We start from the raw sequence: 20205 nt of genomic DNA on the forward strand, positions 1-20205 counted from the left end.
TCTCATTACACTGGTTTCTAGGCTCCCTTTGTTCAGTGTTTCAGGGATTGGTTATTGTATTTTAATGGGAGATTATTAGTATGTTGTCTCTTCTGTTGTCATTGTTATTAAAATAAATGCCCAAAAATATTTATTTAAGTAATTATCAATGTCTTGTTTCTGTCAAGACAAGGAGCCCACTATTTGACTGAGTCTAGGGAACAGGATTTTGCAGTTTTATACACTGCTGCTGTTTAAATAAATATATATCGTGACAATATTATGTTCAGAGATGTTCACATTTACAATTTTCGTACTAGCGTGTATGTATGATTTGCAACATAAATATACCTTGTTATTTAGCGTTCACTTCATGTTATGAGTATACTATCAAATGACATGGAGTCCGCTCTGAAGAATAAGCAGTCCATGACCTATTTTGCCCGGTCAAGTGACTTCAGACGCAAATGATGCCAATCCTGAAGAAAGTCTTGCTATCGTACAGTCTGATGTTAAAGATCACTGTTAAAGTCCCTGTCACTTTTGGTCTTTCTTGGCTTTTTCATTTGACAAGGAACAATCATACAACATACAGTCTGGAAGAAACCTTTTGAGTCTTTGTTTTGTTCAGACACAAAAATTTGGTCACAATAAGGTTAATTTTTTTTAACATTGTTTAATACAAATTCTATTATCACATAAAAGATTAACAATATTTGACAGCATTTATTCATCTTGATTAAAGAACGGATATGAACATAATTTTATCTAATGTTAATTAACTGATACACTTGATTAACTGTTAATTATTGAAAATATTACCAAATGTGTTATGTCACTTTCAAGGGTAAATCAACATAAAACGAATTAATCTAGAAATAGTTTTAGGAAACCATATGTTATAGATATTTGATGGTCATCTTGCTTTTATACTTTTACATATTTTTTTTGAGAAACCATTTTTACATCTATATATAAATGTACCTTTATTTGTCTCAGTTAAGCGATTACAGTGCAAGTAGTAAAGAAGGGCATGCAATCTTATGCATCTATTTTTGTGTTAATTGTAAAGGTGCAACAAGAGTTTGTGAACAACATGGAGAACACTTCCATCGAGAGCCTCATACAGAAACTGGCAGAAAGCAAAGGAACAGGCAAAGAGAGACCAGGTAACACCGCTAAATCACACACAAACAGCATTAACCTCTGGCACCAAACTACTTTGCTCTTGATATTATTAACAAGAATGGTCATAAGTTCAACTGACTACATTTTTTTTGGTGAGGGATTAGATATGAGTGTTAGGCTGCACTGTAAACACACTAGGAGTATGTTTGACTTGATTGCTGTAGCATGGTGGAGTTAACACTGGAGGATTTGTGGAGCTCTGACCCTTACAGGGGTTTTCAACCCAGGTCTCAGCCAGCACTGGCTGTCACATGCTAACGCTAACGTCACATGCTAAGTGGAATGTCAAGCTCGCCCACCTTTACACAAGATTAAGCCACTTGACATTGATAGAGCTTGGCACAGCTACACTTCCCCCTGTGCTCTTGCTATTTTTCCTCACTTATCCCGCCGTGACCTTTCATTTGACCTCCTGCTTCTCCCTCCTTTCACAGGGTGGACATTTTTTTCACTTTTCACATGTGTATGTAATCTTGCTTAAAGCTAAAGGGGCGTGGAGCGCAATTACACCGGTTTAACAAGTAATTATGTTAACAATATAAATATTGTACACTAGATGCTGGATTATTTTCTCTCCCAGTGATGTTTCAAAACATTACTGTGTTGTTTGGGGCGGGACTATATGTTTCATTTGTCCAGTTTCAGATACGTGGAGTGTTTAGGAAACCATTTTGAAAATAATATTTTTTCTTGAATGGTGATGCTAGTGGAACAGAAATTACACAGTTCAAAGGTAATAACTTAGTTTCTCGCCACTTCTATATTATATTTAGTGCTGTGCAAATTAGCGCGTTTCAGTTTAACACGTAAAAAAATATTTAAAGCAAATTACGCAGCATGCGTTTTTGTATCCGTTTTTTCTAGCATTACATTATATGATCACGCTCTTATTCCGGCTAATGCTTTTAAACCATCAAAGCGCGACAAGACAAAATAGAAAGTGTGTGAATGTCCTGTCTGTGTGGGTGGGTCTCAATCTGCTCCCTAGTTCAGTAGTCAGGGCACTGATCAGGGAGTCGGCCACATTCATGTACAGTACACGATGTACTGATTCACCACCTGGGAAGCTAGGGAGCTGATTGAGACGCACCCTGACACACACACACACAAACACACACTCGACAGACTCGACATTATATTATATTATATTATATTATATTATATTATATTATATTATATTATATTATATTATATTATATTATATTATATTATATTATATTATATTATATTATATTAATTATATTATATTATATTATTATATTATATTATATTATATTAATTATATTATATTATATTAAATTATATTATGCCATGGTCTGTCTAATACTCGATTCTGATTGGCTGGAAGGTGTGCAATAAAATCATTTAATGCACAGGTAGTTCCAAGTCAGTTGAATCACCGTTCTATATTAATGCGCTGTTTTCATTGACGCGCACACACACACACACACACACACACACAGGCCTAAGTCACTCACACACAGAGTGGAGATTGCGCTGCGCACACACGAAAACATTCAGGAGCACAGAAACTTGTTATCAACACCTCCCCACGACTTTTAGACATAAAATAGCTTTGCTAATGGATCACTACATTATATTTCTCAGCAAAGACGGGGTTACTTTGCTATTTTTAAGTAATAAACACACATTTTCGTTGTTAAGAGAGACGTTGAAAAGAGCATTTGATTTGAATGCACTTAAATTCCTAAAATTTGCTGAAGCATCCGTCACTCCAGTTTTCAGTGTCACATGATCGTTCAGAAATCATTCTAATACGCTTATTTGTTGCTCTAGAATAATTTCTTATGTTATTAATGTTAAAAGTTGTGTTTTTGTGGAAATCGTGACACATACATTTTTTTCTATTTCAAAAGCATTTGTTAAAATAGCAATATTTTGTAGCATTCTAAATTACTTTACTGTCATGTTTAATCAGTTTAATAAATAAAATGCTGAATAAATTATATATATATAAAAAAACATACTATCCCCAAACTTCTGTGTGTGTGTGTGTGTGTGTGTGTGTGTGTGTGTGTGTGTGTGTGTGTGTGTGTGTGTGTGTGTGTGTGTGTGTGTGTGTGTGTGTGTGTGTGTGTGTGTGTGTGTGTGTGTGTGTGTGTGTGTGTGTGTGTGTGTGTGTGTGTGTGTGTGTGTGTGTGTGTGTGTGTGTGTGTGTGTGTGTGTGTGTGTGTGTGTGTGTGTATAATATGCCATACACAGGTAGACCAATTAAACCATGTATGAACGTATAGTGACCCACAGGGGTCTAGACTTAACGTTCAGGCTTTTGGTTGCCCTCCATTTGTTTTGACAGCAAAATTAATTGAGACTAAAAGCTGTTTTGGTCAACAAAACATTCCTTCCCTCGTATCAAGCTGTTCATTAGGGATTGCGCCGCTGTCAGAGCAATAACCTGTGCGGCACGCTGATGAAATCAGAGCAGCCCTAACCAGTATATATAGAGAGAGAGGTTGAACAAACTTTGTACCACGGAAACAATCCCGAAGTGACACGCTGGGCTGTGGGGAGGTTGCAAGAGCAGTTCAGCAATATCCAGCTGGGCTGTGAACTGGCCGCCAGCCAGACACGCAAACTCTCCTTGCTGCTCCAACCGAGACCCCATGCTCAACATATGCAATTTTATAAAAACATCCTCGGTTAATGCATGACTGCATGCGCCTCTCATATACAAACATGCATGTGTATGGGTACTCACAAAAGCACACATTTACCCAGCAATCCAAATAAGGACGTACCTTAAACTTCTGTTGTTTTTGTTTAAATAAACCTAATTATAATTACTAAAGACTACTAAATGAAAATTACTAAATGAATACCAACTCTACTACATTTTAAGAGTTTTAGTAAAACTTTTTTGTTGTTGTTGAGGACATTCCCAAAGGATGGTTCTGTTAGATTTAGCTATCAACATTTTTCAGCAATGTTTTCCTCAAAGTATTGCTAGAAACCTACACAAACATAAATACACACACATGCATTCGTGTAAACGAAGGCAGTCTGCCTGTTTACATGAATTTAAACAAAACCTAATACCCCTTTTCCAGATTTAGATGGCATTGTTGTGTCTAATGTTTGGATTTGTGTGCATAAATATTGTTAGATGGAGCCTGGAAGTGTTGTCATTTGCACCGTTCCTCGCCTGCCATCGCTTAATTAGATGAAACTTTTTTTTCCTGCAGCTGCATGGATATCTTCGAAATCAATCTTTATTGTTTGGTTTTCTAAACCTGTTTTGACAAACTTGCTGATTGTTGTAAGTTTCATTTTTATTTTGTAGTTGTTTTGCAGTTGTAGCTATAGTTTGCTTTTGTTGTTAATTCTATAAATGCTATAATAATATAATATAATATAATAAATGCTTTTTCTGATGTTTAGCATTTATTTATTATATAGAATGATTATATTTAACAGCAAAAACAATAAAGGTCTATGCTATGTCCATAATAAGACTGGTTAGGTTAGTGTGTGTCTCTAGTGTGTGGTTCATGATATTTCTCATCAAATAAATTATGTTCAAAAAATGTAATATGATTTTAATTTAAGCGGGTCTTTCATTATACATGTGTGTGTGTGTGTGTGACCTTTAGTTCTGATTATGTGATCAGAGAAGATCTTAAACAAACAGTAACGGAGAGATGAGAGAGTGAAGTGATCCGGTGCAGTAGAGTAGATCAGTCATACTGTATATACGTCAGTATATGATGTGTGTGTGTGATGTGAGCCTGTCGTGACTGCTCTGAACGGTGCGCATGAGGTCCGCTCACGGGCGCTGTTCTCCAGGGATACTCTATTGAACCGCTTGAGTTAAATATCACACGCTTTTGTTTTTTCAGGTCAAGGCATTTTCTGTGCAATGAAAATAGCGCCCTGGGCTCTCTTGTTGAGGTCTGGTAGTAGTAAAATGCTGTCTTTCGTTTTCTTGGACAAGCATTAGCTTTTACGCGCATTAACACAAAAGAAAACATGCTCTAAAGGGCTCTTAGAGCACTGAGGGGCATCTCTCCTCTCTTTATGGCCAGTCACGAAAACACAGAATTAATATTGATATGCTGTTCAGGGTATTTATTGAGAATCTATAGCTGAAATGGGGTTAGTAACAGTGATCTCGGATTAAAATGAGACTGTTAGAATTGTGTTCCTCATTTTGACTCTGAAATAGAAACTTTGCTGACACGTTGTAAGGTCATGACTGCAACACCCTGAGTAAAATACAGTAAAATTGGCAGGGCTTGTTTGCTTAAATCCTTTCATCCGCGTGTCAGTGTGGAAATGGGTCACGTTAAAAGTGTAAAAGCTTGGAGGTCAATATGCAAAATTAATGAGCAAGAAATGAAGCGTGCATTTTGTTGTTTTTTGCAGCCGTCTGTGTGTCATTTCACTGCTATACTAATTCCTATTTTCAGTGGAGAATATTATACAGCATTTGACTAAGTGCTATATCAGTGCTGCACATCATTGCATTGGACTTGTGTATTTGTTTGATTTCTGAGGTTAAAAACAGAAGTGCTTCCAGGCATTTGTGTGGGTATGCTTCTATTAGTGTGTGTTGCGTGCTGGCTGTGAACTACGTGCTCTGGCTTAAAAGGGAAGTCAGATTGTCCTGATTGCCACCAGATGCATTGATGACTCTGTAAATTTACTTACCAGAGAATCTGACCTACGTGTGTGCGACTTTTTTCGAGGACTAAAGTGCAAGATTTTGCAACACTTTATTTTGCAGTGTCCTTGTTACATATGGTATATGTACTTACTATAGTAATATAAGATAATAAGATAATAATGATGCATAATTACATGCAACTAAACCTAAACTAAACACTATTCCTTATATAATACTACGTATGTTGTTAATTAATATTGCTTAGTGCTTAAATGGATCATTACACTGTAATTACAATAAAATAACATGTAACCGAAGATTTCATTAAACACTGTATAAAAGGTGTTTTATTATACAATTGAATTGCCTTAATTAAAATTAAAATTGTTTATCTGTTTTCATTACAGGGCCTATCGAATTTGAGGAATGTAATGTCTCTGTCGCCACAGAAGGTCTGCATTGTTTTTTCCCCTCCTCTCTCTCTCTCGCTGTTCCCATATTTTTCTTTATTATATATAAAAATATATAATTTCTGTTATATCTGTAATTATATCTCTTTATAATAATTTACTCAGAATTTTTGTTTTGCAGCCATTGCTTTTTATTTTAAAGGCGATATATACTGTACATCTATTTTAGGTGCATCCATATTTGTCTAGATTTGTTAGAATCATTGCGGTGTCTGTTTAGGTGTCAAACCCAGAAAAAGAAAAACCTTTGCCATACCAGGCCGAAGGAGAGATAAAGACACAGATTCTACGTAAGTGCTGAGTATTATTTTGCTGTGATCGCAATGAATGAGTTTTAAAGAATGAACTACATTCCCAAACCTACCATTCTTCATATCATTTGGTGAGATACTTATTTTAATTTGATGTGACATAGAGGAATATGAAAATTTCTTTCATCACCAGAGGTTAAGATAAGAGTTTTTTGGTATAGATAATTTTTGTAATTTGGAGCAATAGGGGATTGTGTTTGAGTAATTGTAATAAGTTATACTTGCATAGCATTTATGGAAAAATTAAGTATTTATTTTCATTTTTTTTTTCTCTCTGTCTTGAATCAGTGAATCAGCTGAAGTAGAAGCGGTTGTGAGTATATTTATATTTATTTATATATAATTATTATTAATTTAATTAATTTGCTTATTAATGTAATATTAATTTAATTGTAATAATATTAGTTTAATTTAATGTACTATTATTGGAGAAAATAATCAGTATTTTGACTGTTTGAATTAATACAATACTAAAGGTGTTTTCCTGTAAGTATGTTTCATGAAATGATAATATTTTCCTGTAAGTATGTTTCATAATATGAAACTCATTTTCTTCGGATCAAAGTGTGCTCTTTCTGGTTACTTTGGAAAAAGTCCATTTGAGTCGCACCCACAAAGCTTCTTTTGTTCGTCCTTCATTCAGAACGCTTCCAACGGAGCTCCCCCGGGTTTCTACGGTGCTATAGATCTTCATAACGCTGTGAGTGGTGACCTAATGTTGTTGAAGGATTGTCTATAATTCTTACAATGTTAAGTAAAGACAACACAGTGTAAATACTTCTTGTGATATTGCTAACAATAGTGTGTTTTACCTCAGTCGGACTTTGCTTGTTTTGTGATGGATTGAAGAGTGTGAATAATAGGATTTTGTCTGTGGTGTGTTCTGTGTTTTTTCTGCAGAATGTGCCTCAGCTGGACGAGGAGGGCTTCTGTATCCGACCAGAAGTCAACGAGAACGATATCCTTACTCCAGAAACATCTCTTCCATTCCCCCCATCCCTCACACACGCTTTCATCTCAGCCGCAGAAACATTTTCCTTTATCTCTTTCATCGCCTCTACTCAATGTAAACTCTGAACGCTTTTTTTTGGCTTGAGAACATAGTGTGATATCTTTCTTTGTTGCACGTTTTTTTCTGAATGGCTGCCAAGTAATTCCTTCCCATCAGATTTTCTTCGTTCTTCTGTTTTCTTTACCAAAGCTGCGTCATCACTCTGTGTGGACTAGAATACATGTTAAAAAAAGAAAATACAAAATCTGATCTTTTTAACCGTCTAGCCCAAGATACTATAAATGAATTTTCATGCCTCACGAACCATTTTCCTTAACGGTTCTGATCACATGCCAAAGAGAACTCCTTTTATTCATCCAGTGACTCAGAAGATGAGGATGAGCCACGAAAATTCCACGTCCAGATCAAACCCGTGCAGACCAACAATGGCACACACCAACACAAAGCCACCATCGATGAGCTGAAGGCCTCTATTGGAAACATCAGCCTCTCGCCCACCCCTGCCGTAAGAGATGCATCACACAAGACCACATATTCCTCATATACAGACCTTGCATTCACATTCATCCATACACTGAATAATGCACGCTGGTCTCCCTCTCTATAAAGGGTGATTGTACAGCGTCAGCAAAGAGAGTTGTGATTGGTTGATATCATTTACAGTCTTCATCTCTTCCCACAAAACCTCGATTTGCCCAGCAGACACTAGAGGGCACTGTTTGATTATGATATTTACAGGCAGTCCTCAGTGATGCTGTAAATGCTTTCACACATTTTCCAATCCTGATTTGTGCACTTGAGTGCAATTGTATTTTGTGCGTGTTCGTTGTGCACCTGTGGTCAATATAAGGATTTAACTGGCTCATTAAAAACTAAATTGTGTAGGCCCAACGGACGTTAAGACATTTTCAGTGAGGCAATGAAGATTGAATAAAGTCTGGGTTGGTCGTCACGACATTATGGGTGACATCCCACATTTACTGGTTTGTGCAAAGGTGACCTACTATTTTGTCATTTAGGGTTATAAATGAAGTATGTGTGTGCATGCAGAGTTGTTTGGTCAAGTAGTTCCTCCTGCACAGACTGTGAGCAGTGTGTGTGTTAGGCCTGTGGACCATCTGTGTGTGTGTGCTGTTGGTAAACAAACCCATGCAACTTCCTGCCTGAAATCACACCACAGGAAGCATGGAGGGACTCTGTTTCGAATGAGTAACATAACATAGGTAAATCCACGCACAAACACACACTCTATAGAGTTGTGCCTGTAACAAAAAAAGTTGTTTAGTTAATCAAGGTGGCCAATGTCTTGACATTCACAGAGCCAGTTGGTTAAAAATAATCATGTCCCTGATTCTTATTACATGTTTGCAGCTTTCTTCCTTTTCTTTTGAAAGAAATTAATGCTTTTATTCAGCAAGGATGCATTTAATTGATCAAAAGTGACCATTTTAATGTTACAAAAGATTTCTATTTCAAGTAAATGTCGTTCGTTTGAAGTTTCTATTCAGCAAAGAATTGTGAAAAATATATACAATTTCACAGTTTTATCCACAAAAATATTAAGCAGCACAACTGCTTTCAACTGTGATTAATAAGACATGTTTCTTGAGCATCAAATCAGCATATTAGAATGATTTCTGAAGGATCACATGACACTGAAGACTGGAGTAATGCTGCTGAAAATTCATCATGTTTAACAATATTATAGTTTTTACTATATTTTTGAACACATAAATGCAGCCTTGGTGAGCATAAGAGACTTATTTCAAAAACATTTAAAAATCTTACCTTTTTGAATGGTAGTGTATATTTGTGTTTGTTGATTAATTGTTTTATACGGAATCACATTTTTTTTAGTTAGGTTAGTTATCAGTAACATCATTAATTGTAGCTATGATTTTCTCTTTATCTATTCTGCTTTTCAGTATCGCGTTTTGTGTTTGTTTTACATTCTCTCTCTCTCCGCATCCCTCGCTCTTCATCCCTTTGTGATGCTTTGAAATGACAGAGTGATGCATTTCTGCAATAACACATCCTCACAAGTGCCAGCTTGTGTTTTCAGTGAGCACAGCCGGGGCGACAGTTTACTTTAGACACCTTCGCCGCTGCCTCTGTTTGCTCTGTTTGAGATGGATTAACACACATCTTTTAGGGAGGCTCTTCATCATTCATTTCACCCGGCTTGAGCTTTCTGTCTTCTTCCAAATGTGCTCAGTAAACACTCAGATAAACCTCTGAAATATTTACACATCTCAAAAACTACATTCACAATGTTCATATTGAACATTTGTCTTTGTGTCTCATATCATAGTTGTGTTTCCTTTCTTTCTCAGTCTCTCTTCTTTTCGTTGCCCCGTTTCATTTTTAGGCGGATATATTTTATGGCAGTTTTGGTCAAGTAAGGAAATCTAGGTGATGACGAATGCCTTGTCATCTGTTGTAGATTATTGGTATTATTGAGCCTTCCATTTCCCCTAGTCTTCTGTTGTCTCTCTTTCCCCTTCATGTGCTCTCTCTCTCTCTCTCTCTCTCTCTCTCTCTGTTTCGTTGGCGGGTGTGTGGCCTGGGTGCTGTAATTGAACCCATTTGCCAGTCTCTGCCTATGGGACTAAACCATGCCTTCACTTTTCTTTATGCGTGCGTATTTGTTTGTGTGCTTCCATATGTTTTTCCTTCGCAATTTATAATTTAGTTGAATTTATGGTCTATATGTTGTTTTTTTCTGATGCGTTTCTTTTCAAAAAATAAGTGAAATTATTTTCCATCCACTCCGACAGAGTCTTGTTTAGAGATGCTTCACATGAGTCACTTTGAATACACAATAAACCAAGCCCATCTTTGTGCATTTGTTGCCGTTTTGCTAGCTGACTCTTGTTGACATTTCTCAGCCTCAAAACAATCCCGGTAGTGAATTCAGTTGAATTATCTGCCACTCATTTCCTCGTGTTTAGACTGCCTGCAGAATATTGTTACTGAACTGATGGTTTGAGTATGCAAGCTCTCCGCTCGTTCCTGCGTGTGTGCTTTTCGTCCTGTGAGGCCAATATCCACTGAATGAATGTGGGGATGAAGCACTTCATGTCTTCTGCTGTTTTCATAACTCCTCTCACTCTCATTAATAAAAGCTTGTTTTCATTTCCAGGTTCATATGAAGAAGAACCAATCCAGTGAGTATTCCTTTTGTGATTTTTTTCGTTCTCCCTCCATCCCTATGTCACTCTGAAGGTTTGGCTCTGGAGAGCGCCTGCCATTTTGACTTCTCTTTTTCGTTTTTCTTGGCCATGACGTTTCTCGCCAAGCCTCCTTCATGTTGCTCTGGTGACCCCTCTAAAGCCAACTCATCCCATGAGAAAATAAACATCATCTCCCATTTTTTCCTCATCTGAGTAGCACAGCGTTGCCTCCTTAAGCCATGAGCAAGATTAACTGCTTAATTGTGTGTTTATGTTTTTCTATCCATCATAATTTTACATTTTTCCAGTAAATTGTGGCTTAAACGAACACAGATGCATGCCAGAATGTAGTGTTTACATTGCGGCATGTTCTCACATCAAGAGCGACGATTTCAACCTCCCAGGAAAGTTTTACATACTTTAAATCCGTAAGATAGAGTAATTGAGATCACAGTAGAAACGCTTTGTTATTCTTGCACTGAAACGGTAAACATTTCTTCAAAGAGTGCATTTACCGCAAATCGATAAGATCTGGCAGATAATTTTATCCGACAAATACTTTAATACAACACATGTTGTGTTTTATCTCAAATCACACTAAGATGCTATTATAAGTATTCTTTCTCTCTATGTTATGTGAAACTCGTTTAAATCCAGTTTACAATTTGATTTTGTGGTCAACATGTATTATGCTTATTGGCTTAATGGTGTTGGACAGAATTTTATTTTCATGTTAAGGCAAATTGCAGATAAATGGTTAATATTATACATTCAATACTATTTTGTTTTAAAAATAAAACGCTACAATTGTGCGTATAGAGTAAACTGAAGCATATTCAGAACTGAATGTTATTGTAAATGTGGATCTCAAACATACTTACTGTAGGAATGATACGACAACACACATTCCCTTCTGTAAATCCAAAGACAGGTGAGTATTCTTCAGGAGTCTTAGTCAGCGTACTCACTCTCTTTTTGTCCGCGGCTGCATTTGTGTTGGTGGGAATGAGGGATTCCTGTGGAGCTAGTAAAAATGAAAATAAAAAAATTCAAATTACAAAATTAATTGTGTACAAAAATTAGCATTACTAATTAATTCTGTTGTCTTTTAACACTGTCATTTGTCCTTTGTGTATAATATACTGTATGTCATTGGGATTTGGTCTCAATTACTTAACACTTTAAATGTACTATGCCAATCATTTATGGCTTGCGATTTTAATAAATGGGGTTGCATGGACATGTGTCTCATGAAGCAAAGTCCTCGACTGACACGGCACTTAATGGTCAGAATACTATCCTTGCTAAAGCAAGCGACTTTGTTAACATCCTATTTACTTCATGAAACACATGAGCTGCATTTTTAATTGGGACCTAATGAGCAGTTCCCAGTTACAAGAACCCCTTCAGTTAAGATATTATAATTGTAAAGGGATTTATAGACTTAATTTAAGGGGTTTCTTGCAACAGACTGCAGGGGTCAGTTGCATAAACTTAGCCACTATGTTAAGACTGGGCCAGATTTACTAAACAGGGCAAATTGGTGTGAGAGAGCAATTCCAAAAAGGAGCTGATGGGAGTGGAAAGTTCTGTGCGTGGTCTACTGACGACGAGCAAATTAAAGATGCACCCGGATAATTTCCATAATGACCAACGCAATCTACCAAGAGCAGCGCAAATCAGCATCTGGTTTAAGACATGCTTTTTTGGGGCAGTAAATAATGCTGCTAATACTAATAAACTGACCAGCGCAGACCTTAGTAAATCACCTTGCATGATTCATTTAAATACTCTCATCCCATAGATTTTGCATCTGAAAGGAAAACTATTACAAATGCATATGCAATAAGGTCAGCTGTGTTCTTTAGTAAATCCTGACAGTAGTTTTTTCACGCCAAAAGAGGGTTTGCACTGACGCAAGCTGTTAGTAAATCTGGCCCTGTGTCTTAAGAACTAGTTGACCATTCAACTTTTTATGTAACTGACGTTAAAAAGTTAGAACCAGTCTTGAAGAAAAAAATTAAAAAGATAACTTTTAAGACTAGTCTAAGCAGTTTATGCAACCGGCCACCAGCAGATCACGAATAAAGCCTGAAGAGTTGCCCTATTACTCAATTGCGTGTTTTCTCATTGATCTACAGGTGATGAATTGGGACGAGCCAAGATACCGCAGCCATCCTTTAATGAGTAAGACAAATTCTGCTGTTAACCATTATTTGTTCACCCTTTTTTGATCAAAAGTGTAACTATTTATGCGCTATGTTGTACAACTTTCAAATGTTTTTTATTTCATCTTCAAACAGTAGATTAGCCAATAATGACCTGCTGTCTTTGGATCCGTTTGGCCCGACCAGCGCTGGCTCCAGCTCGTCTCTACCCCATTCGTCAGGTAATACTCATCTGTTGTAATACAGCAAATGCACACTCTTCTGGGTACAGTTTTGTATTAATTACGAAATCAGTGATCTAGTGATGTTAGAAATCGTTTAAAAATCCAAATCCCAGAGGTGTTTTCCTTATATCTCAGAGTTTCACAAAACGGTATGTAACGTATATTAAAGTACAATCACATTTCAGTAGAGTATGAGTATCTACACTAATCTCAATGACAGAGTTCAGCTTTACTGTGATGGAGTCAGAACGTTCTTCATCGACCACACACACACACACACACACACACGTACACTGTACAGGCAGACAGTCGTAAGTCATTCACCCCTCCACCTCCTCCATCCCCCAGCCTCTGGGAGGCTTGTCTTAGGTCTGACCTCCTTCATTATTGATGATGCTTACAGGCTGGTGAAAGTGTCTGGGCTTTTCTAGTCCACAACAGTCGCCTCTAGAGAGCTTGCTCAGGCTGCTGTTGTCACGGAAACCTTCATATCCCACAGCGACTTCATATCTCACTCAGTCTATCCTGTGCTTTAGCATGAAATCTTGTGTGAATGCCATGGGAAAAATGTCTTCGTTTTTCTTTGTGTTTAGCTTTTTTATTTTTGTTCACTTTAGTTTTTTTACATTTTGGTACTATAGAATAGGAATTTTAACAAATATATCTAAATGATTTGCTGATACTGCTTGCAAAGTTCTCGCTTTTTTCTACAGAATTTTACACACCCTAGACTTTATTTGTGAAACACAAAACAAATTCAATTCTTTGTTAATCGTTCATGCTGTTAATCCATTCTTACATAAAATGTCCAATTGAATTAAATGTCAATTTTACATAAGAATGGGTTTTATGTACGATTTACGCATGCATTGGATCTTGTGCCGTGAATAAGACCCCTGTGTGTATTCCGTGAGGATGGTCTGTGTTTCCTCACGCTCTACTCTCATCTCTGTCTCTCTCTTTGAAAGCTCTTGACCTTGATTGTTGAAATGAAATTTTTTTTTTCACGTCTGGGAATTGCAAGCTTTCATATCTTGGGAAATAGTGCAGTTGACAGTATGTAGTTTTAAAGAATTTATGTAATATATGCAAATTTATTTTTTGTTGTTTTAAATCATTTTGTAGGAAATAATTTTGACTATTTTTTTATTAACTAGTAATATTATTATAATACTTTATTTTGGAGGAATGTACATTTTAGTGTGACATTAAGTCATTGTTTGCAAACAAGCGAGTGCTTTTCTCTCTGATAAGCCACTCAATGCAGTCACTATAAAAAGCCAACCCCTCATTCAAGCTGTGACCTTAGCCACGAGGGCCAATCATAATCCAAAGTTAATTGGCACCTTCAGAGGTCAGAGGGCGGAGTTTAGAGTCCCCGTGTCACAGACGTTGTCAAACATGATCTTGTTATGGTTCTGACCTGGCAAAGGAACAAAAAGAGCAGTGAAGAGGCTATTAGTAACGTAGCACGGTATTGCATATCTTCCATGCCTTAATATGTTTTAACTGAACCTCATTTACATTGATTTCCTTTTTCTCTCTCTTCCTTACTTTGTTTTTGTTCAATGCTCTTTTTCTCAGACCTGGCTTCTCTCTTCTTAACATCTTTCCCTACATCTCCCCCACTCCAGTTAAATGAGGTTTTTGAAGACCCAGGTAATGTTTATGACCCATGCCTGCAGTTTGATCGTCAGAATAGAACTTTTCCCATAACAGACACTGACCCTAATGGCACAGAAATATGCAAAAATGTGAATGATGAGAGGAATGTTTTGTTTGAACTCGCCCGCAGCTAAAGATCCTAATATTTCTTAGCGATGTATCTGTGAAAAATGAGTGTTTTTAACATTTTTATGCACACAGAAGATAATCTCAGCAGCCACACTTCATGGTACTTAAAGGGTAGTTCACTAAACAATTAAAAATGTGTCATCATTTACTTACTCTTATTTGAAGTCATACAGGTTTGGAAAAATATAAGAGTGAGTAAAATGATGACAGAATTTGAACACATTGACCCCATTTTATGTCATTTTGAATCTTTGGCACTAGGATTACCAGATTGCAGTATGTTTTAAGGGATATTTAAAAATTCCACAATATTTTGAACTAATAATTTTTCTATTATGTTTGTATTAGTTTTTAAATGTGCACTTTTTGTTTTACTTTAAATAGTTTTTTTTAATGTTTTTTATATTTAATTTTTTCATTTAATTACATTTTTTTATTGTTTTATAATTGAATACTTCTATTTTATTCTACTTTTAAATTTTATTTTATATATTTTTTGATCATTTCATCACTGATGATTTCACAACCTTCCATTTACGTTTCATTATTACTGATTTTCTATTTATGTAATATTTTCTTAATGCAATTGTGTATTACACATTCATATTAAGAGAACAAAGCATCTCCTCTGCATAGACACACCTCCACTTCTTTCATATTTTTTTCATTTTCTCCATGTAGTCTTTTCAGCATGCCTGTCAGTATGTGGTCATTTTTTTTCACAAGCGTGCATTACTCTTTTCTCTCTGATGACCCCTGTAACAGAAGTGGATTTACAGTCGGAGCCCACCTCTCCTTCAGCAATTAGTCTAGAGGTTACCGAGCCTCCTGAATTGCTCCCTCCCTCCAAACTCCCTCCTCCGGCCAGTCTCGCCAAGCCGTGCGGCCCATCATTCCCTGTTCTCCCCTTTCCTCCTACCACCTCTCTCCCCGATGAGGCTGTTGCCCCCCTCCACCCTGGCCCAACTCGAGCTCTGAGCGTGCCTCCAGCCCTACAGGCTGTTCCTAAGGACTACGCTACCCACAACCCCCCTCTCAGTGCTCCTGCCACTGGTCCAGACACGCTTTCATCCTGGGCCCAGAGCCAATGGATTGCCTTCAATGATGCCTTTGTGCCATGTCGTGGACCATCCCATCAACCAGCGAGACCTCGGTCAGTGCCTGTGTCTCAACAGCCCAAGCTTTTCTTCAGAGAGACTGGTGACCCATTTGGCAGCATTGGGAAAGAGGAGAGCCCCCCCTCTCTGAAGGAAGCACCAGCACGATCCATGCAGGATGGTAATATTGTGGAATAAGAGTTTTTATAAGCATGTTCCAACACTGTCCCATGGCTACATGACAGTGAGATTTTAACAAACTTGATGTTTTTATGCAACTAAAGTTCATTGTAATTGTTTGGATTTCTTTTTATTTGTTTTTTTTCTTCAGTTAGAGTTGGATTTATTTGACTTTTTTGTTTGATTTGATGAAAATTGATTTATTTTTGTGTTTTTTACTGCATTGTTTATTGATTTAAATAATACAAATGTAACCAAATAATCACATGTAAGCCATCATAGTCTTTATTACGGTTTAGCTGGATACAGTAAGTAAATGTGTAACCCAAGTTTGGTTTTATTTTATTTTGTTTTATACATTATTTCTTTAATGCATTTGTATTTATTTATTTATGTTTTGCTTAAGAATTTTGGTTCAGCTACACAAAGTAACTTGGTCGAAAATATCATATCCAGTGTTTTCTAATTTCAAAACACAATGACTAAGATGGTTTAAAGTGTGCATGTTTCTTTTAGGTTCATTGCCTGGTCTTATCCTTTCTTATTCTTATTTTTTGTTTGCTCCTTTTTTAAATATGTTTATATTGTGACATTGGCCCTTGCATGTGATTGGACATCAGGTGTAATCCTTGGATTTGACTGTTAGCTTGTTTTCTGTGTGCTGCCAAACCCAGTATGGCAACATTTTGAATGTTTTTCAGCATTGATGATTTTAATCATGCTCAGAAGGTGCTGTTTCCGTATTTCCCCCTTTTTTGTACATTTTGTGGTTCTGACACTTGTCATCTCTTTCTTTTTCCCATGCACAGTACCACCTCCAAACAGGCCGACCACTCCTCTGGGCACAGCAGCCATAGTCCCGCCTCCAAGACCATTATCGCGGCCCAAACTGCCTGCAGGCAAGCTGACAGGCATCAATGAGGCTGTGAGTAAAGGAGATATTTCCTGAGTCATCCTGAATGAAGGTTGAATACAGTGAATTATTAATCAGTTGGTTGTTTTCTGCAGGGCCGGCCGTTCAGCCCTCCTAAGGTGTCCAACTCTAGCCCTCCACCTGCTGCTCCTCTGGCTCGTGCCGAGAGCTCCTCCTCTCTCAGCTCCAACACCAGCAACACACCTACTGTCGGTGAGTCTTCAGTCTCACACACACTCATGTGAACACAAGCTGCACACACAAAATCTTTCTTCACATCATCCATGTTCACATCACGCTTGCAAAATGTTTGAATACTTCATATTATTTATCATTTATTACATTTGTTACTCCATTATTATAACAATGAACTCTATGGTTATTAGGATATAGGATATCTTTAAAAAATGGTCAACACTTCACTCACCAGATCATTCCATCCTCACCCTTCACTGGTGAACTGTGTTCTCGTCCTGTGTTTTTTCTTTCCCTTTTATGGTTTCCTTCTCTTCATTTTGAATTAAGAGGACGATCTTTTTGTGGGGAAACTGCCCACATTTGACAAGAGATGTGAGACTCCAGCAGGTAGAGTGGAAAGAACTCAGAAGAACATTTTCTAACTTACTAACTGACTCAAGAATGATCATCTCTCCTTGATCAACCAATTGCATTGCCCCATCTGCTAAACCACACCTACTCCCATTTTCTGACTCACCATGTGAATGATCTCTAATTGTGAAACTGACTATTGTGTGTCTGATGCATTGTGGCTGATGAGGATGCATGGCACAAATAGTGCAGATTATATATTTTCCTTATTCCTGTCGACCTGTCAGTTTTTGTCACTGCAAAGGTTTAAATTATCTTCTTAACTGAACCACATTTCTCAAAATGCCTCTATTCTTTTTTTTTTTTAATTCATACCTTTTTTTATTGCTTTTTTTTCTTTCTTTCTCTCTCCTTATCCTTTATCTCATAGGGACATCTCGTGGGCCCAGTCCAGTAACACTGGCTTCCCAGGATGCATTGCCCATTGCGGTAGCATTCACAGAGTCGGTTAATGCCTATTTCAAAGGAGCAGATCCCAGCAAGTGAGTTTCATGTACCCCTGCCCTGCTAAGAACATACAGACTTTACATACTATACACATGACAAAACCAGATATCAGAGGATTGTACAATTGTGATCTCCATGCCTAGAAAAGTCTTGGAAAAATTATATTTTTCGAAAATAATTCATTGGTTAATTATTCTAGATATGCTCTTTGTGAGTGTGATCTCTATAAAATGATTGTTAAAAATCCTCAAATGTGATTTTTAGGTGCATTGTGAAGATCACAGGAGACATGACCCTGTCCTTCCCCAGTGGCATCATCAAGATTTTCACCTCTAGTCCGTCTCCTGCTGTACTCAGCTTCAAACTCTCAAATACTAGCAGATTAGAGCAAATTATGCCCAACCAGCAACTACTGCACAGGTGAGTTTGTACCTTTACACCAAAGTGTTTCTGCTAATGTTAAGCTACTGTTCAGAGCTTTTGGGTCAGTATTATTTTTGTTGATTGATTGATACATTTTGTTTTTGAAAGAAAGCAATAATTAAATTCAGCAAGGATGCATTAAATTGATCAAAATTAAACAGCACTTTTTTACGAGACATTTAAAATATTACAAAATATTTCAAATAAATGCTGTTCACTTGAATATTCTATTTATCAAAGAATACTGATAAAACATGCATCACAGTTTCCACAAAAATATTAGCAGCACAACTATTTTCAATATTGATAATGAGAAGAAATGTTTCTTGAGAAGCAAATCAGCATGTTAGAATGATTTCTGAAGGATCATGTGACACTGAAGACTTGAGTAATGATGCTGTAAAATCAGCTTTGCCATCACAGGAATACTTTTCATTTTAAAATATATTCAAACAGAAAGCAGTTATTTTCAATTGTAATAACATTTCACAATGTCGGCACCAATAGTCTCTTGGGCAGCGTGCCGCTGCCGACATATAGCGCAGTTGGTCTTAGGGCTCGTGGACCTTTCCCGATCCCGTCCCCATCTCTCTCTCTCTCTCTCTCTCTCCAACTTCGCTTTCTGTCAATTAACTGTCCTGTCATAATAAAGGCAAAAATGGCAACAACAAAAAAAAGCAAGTGGGAGAGATAAGGAAGGCTGCCCGGAGTTGGAGGATGCGGTAGCGTTGTGTAACGCCGGCTTCACACCGCACGCGCAAGCAGTGCGTTGGCAGAGCAGAAGCAGTGCGTAGGCAGAGCAGAAGCAGTGCGTATGGAGAGCGGGAGCCGCGCGTGCCTGTTGTGTGTTCACACACAGGCAGCACTTGTCTCGCACAGCTGAACCGCGGCTCGTGTATCACATTTTCCAGTGTTCTCCTCTGACCCCTGTCTGTCTCGTGCTTTGATTTATGATGGGCAGCATATATCTGCTGCAAATGCGACCGTGTTCCCCTCTGTCCCAAACACGCATGCATATAACATGTTGTATATAAGTAGTTCACATGATAAATGTAACATTAAAGTTAAGATATGCTTCTAGTTTTAATCATTTAAACAGGCCTTTGAAGTTTGGGCGAAAACTTCTGGCAGTGTTCTGTTTTCATGTATTTTATTATTTTTTTTCACAGCGCTGGATGTCATATGGTGATTGTGAAACACACGGAACACTTCACTACATGATTTCATGGTGAAATTTGTTATTTTTCATGTTAATCAGGTCAGCTTCTCATGCTGAATTAAATCCACAGTGCATTGTTCTGATCAATATTGACATGATTAACATGAAAAATGTTACGGCAATATGTCGGACTCGGTAGACAGCGTAAGCAGGAGACTGCCAGTTAGGAAACAACTTCTACAATATATTAAAAAAAAATTAATACTGTATGCTAAATTGTGGATAATTAAGCTATATATATCATATGCTGAAGTAAATTTCTGGAGTGTTAACGATTAAAAGAAAAAACAACAAACAACAAGAACCGTACAGAACCGAGAACCGTGACCCTGAAACTGTGATACGAACCGAACCGTGGGTTTTGTGAACTGTGC

The 20205-nt window shown here is 37.3% G+C and overlaps 1 protein-coding gene across 8 annotated transcripts in view; it reads left to right on the top strand.

Moving 5' to 3' along the window:
- Positions 1–20205, top strand: part of fcho2 (FCH and mu domain containing endocytic adaptor 2) — a 47218-nt gene that overhangs the window by 17269 nt on the left and 9744 nt on the right. The window contains exons 8-25 of one of the 8 annotated variants that reach the window (XM_079814920.1): positions 1052–1148; positions 6199–6243; positions 6482–6551; positions 6861–6885; positions 7216–7272; positions 7473–7530; positions 7914–8089; positions 10727–10751; positions 11644–11688; positions 12899–12944; positions 13061–13146; positions 14734–14808; positions 15709–16221; positions 17030–17145; positions 17229–17346; positions 17659–17718; positions 18113–18224; positions 18454–18609. In XM_079814920.1, the coding sequence (XP_079671046.1) occupies positions 1052–1148; positions 6199–6243; positions 6482–6551; positions 6861–6885; positions 7216–7272; positions 7473–7530; positions 7914–8089; positions 10727–10751; positions 11644–11688; positions 12899–12944; positions 13061–13146; positions 14734–14808; positions 15709–16221; positions 17030–17145; positions 17229–17346; positions 17659–17718; positions 18113–18224; positions 18454–18609 (1880 nt within the window). The remainder of the gene's footprint in view (positions 1–1051; positions 1149–6198; positions 6244–6481; positions 6552–6860; positions 6886–7215; positions 7273–7472; positions 7531–7913; positions 8090–10726; positions 10752–11643; positions 11689–12898; positions 12945–13060; positions 13147–14733; positions 14809–15708; positions 16222–17029; positions 17146–17228; positions 17347–17658; positions 17719–18112; positions 18225–18453; positions 18610–20205) is intronic. The other 7 variants (XM_079814921.1, XM_079814924.1, XM_079814922.1 and 4 more) reach the window with 7 other exon arrangements.

This window comes from Gobio gobio, assembly GCF_949357685.1.
Source record: "Gobio gobio genome assembly, chromosome: 4".
Taxonomy (NCBI): Eukaryota; Metazoa; Chordata; class Actinopteri; order Cypriniformes; family Gobionidae; genus Gobio; species Gobio gobio.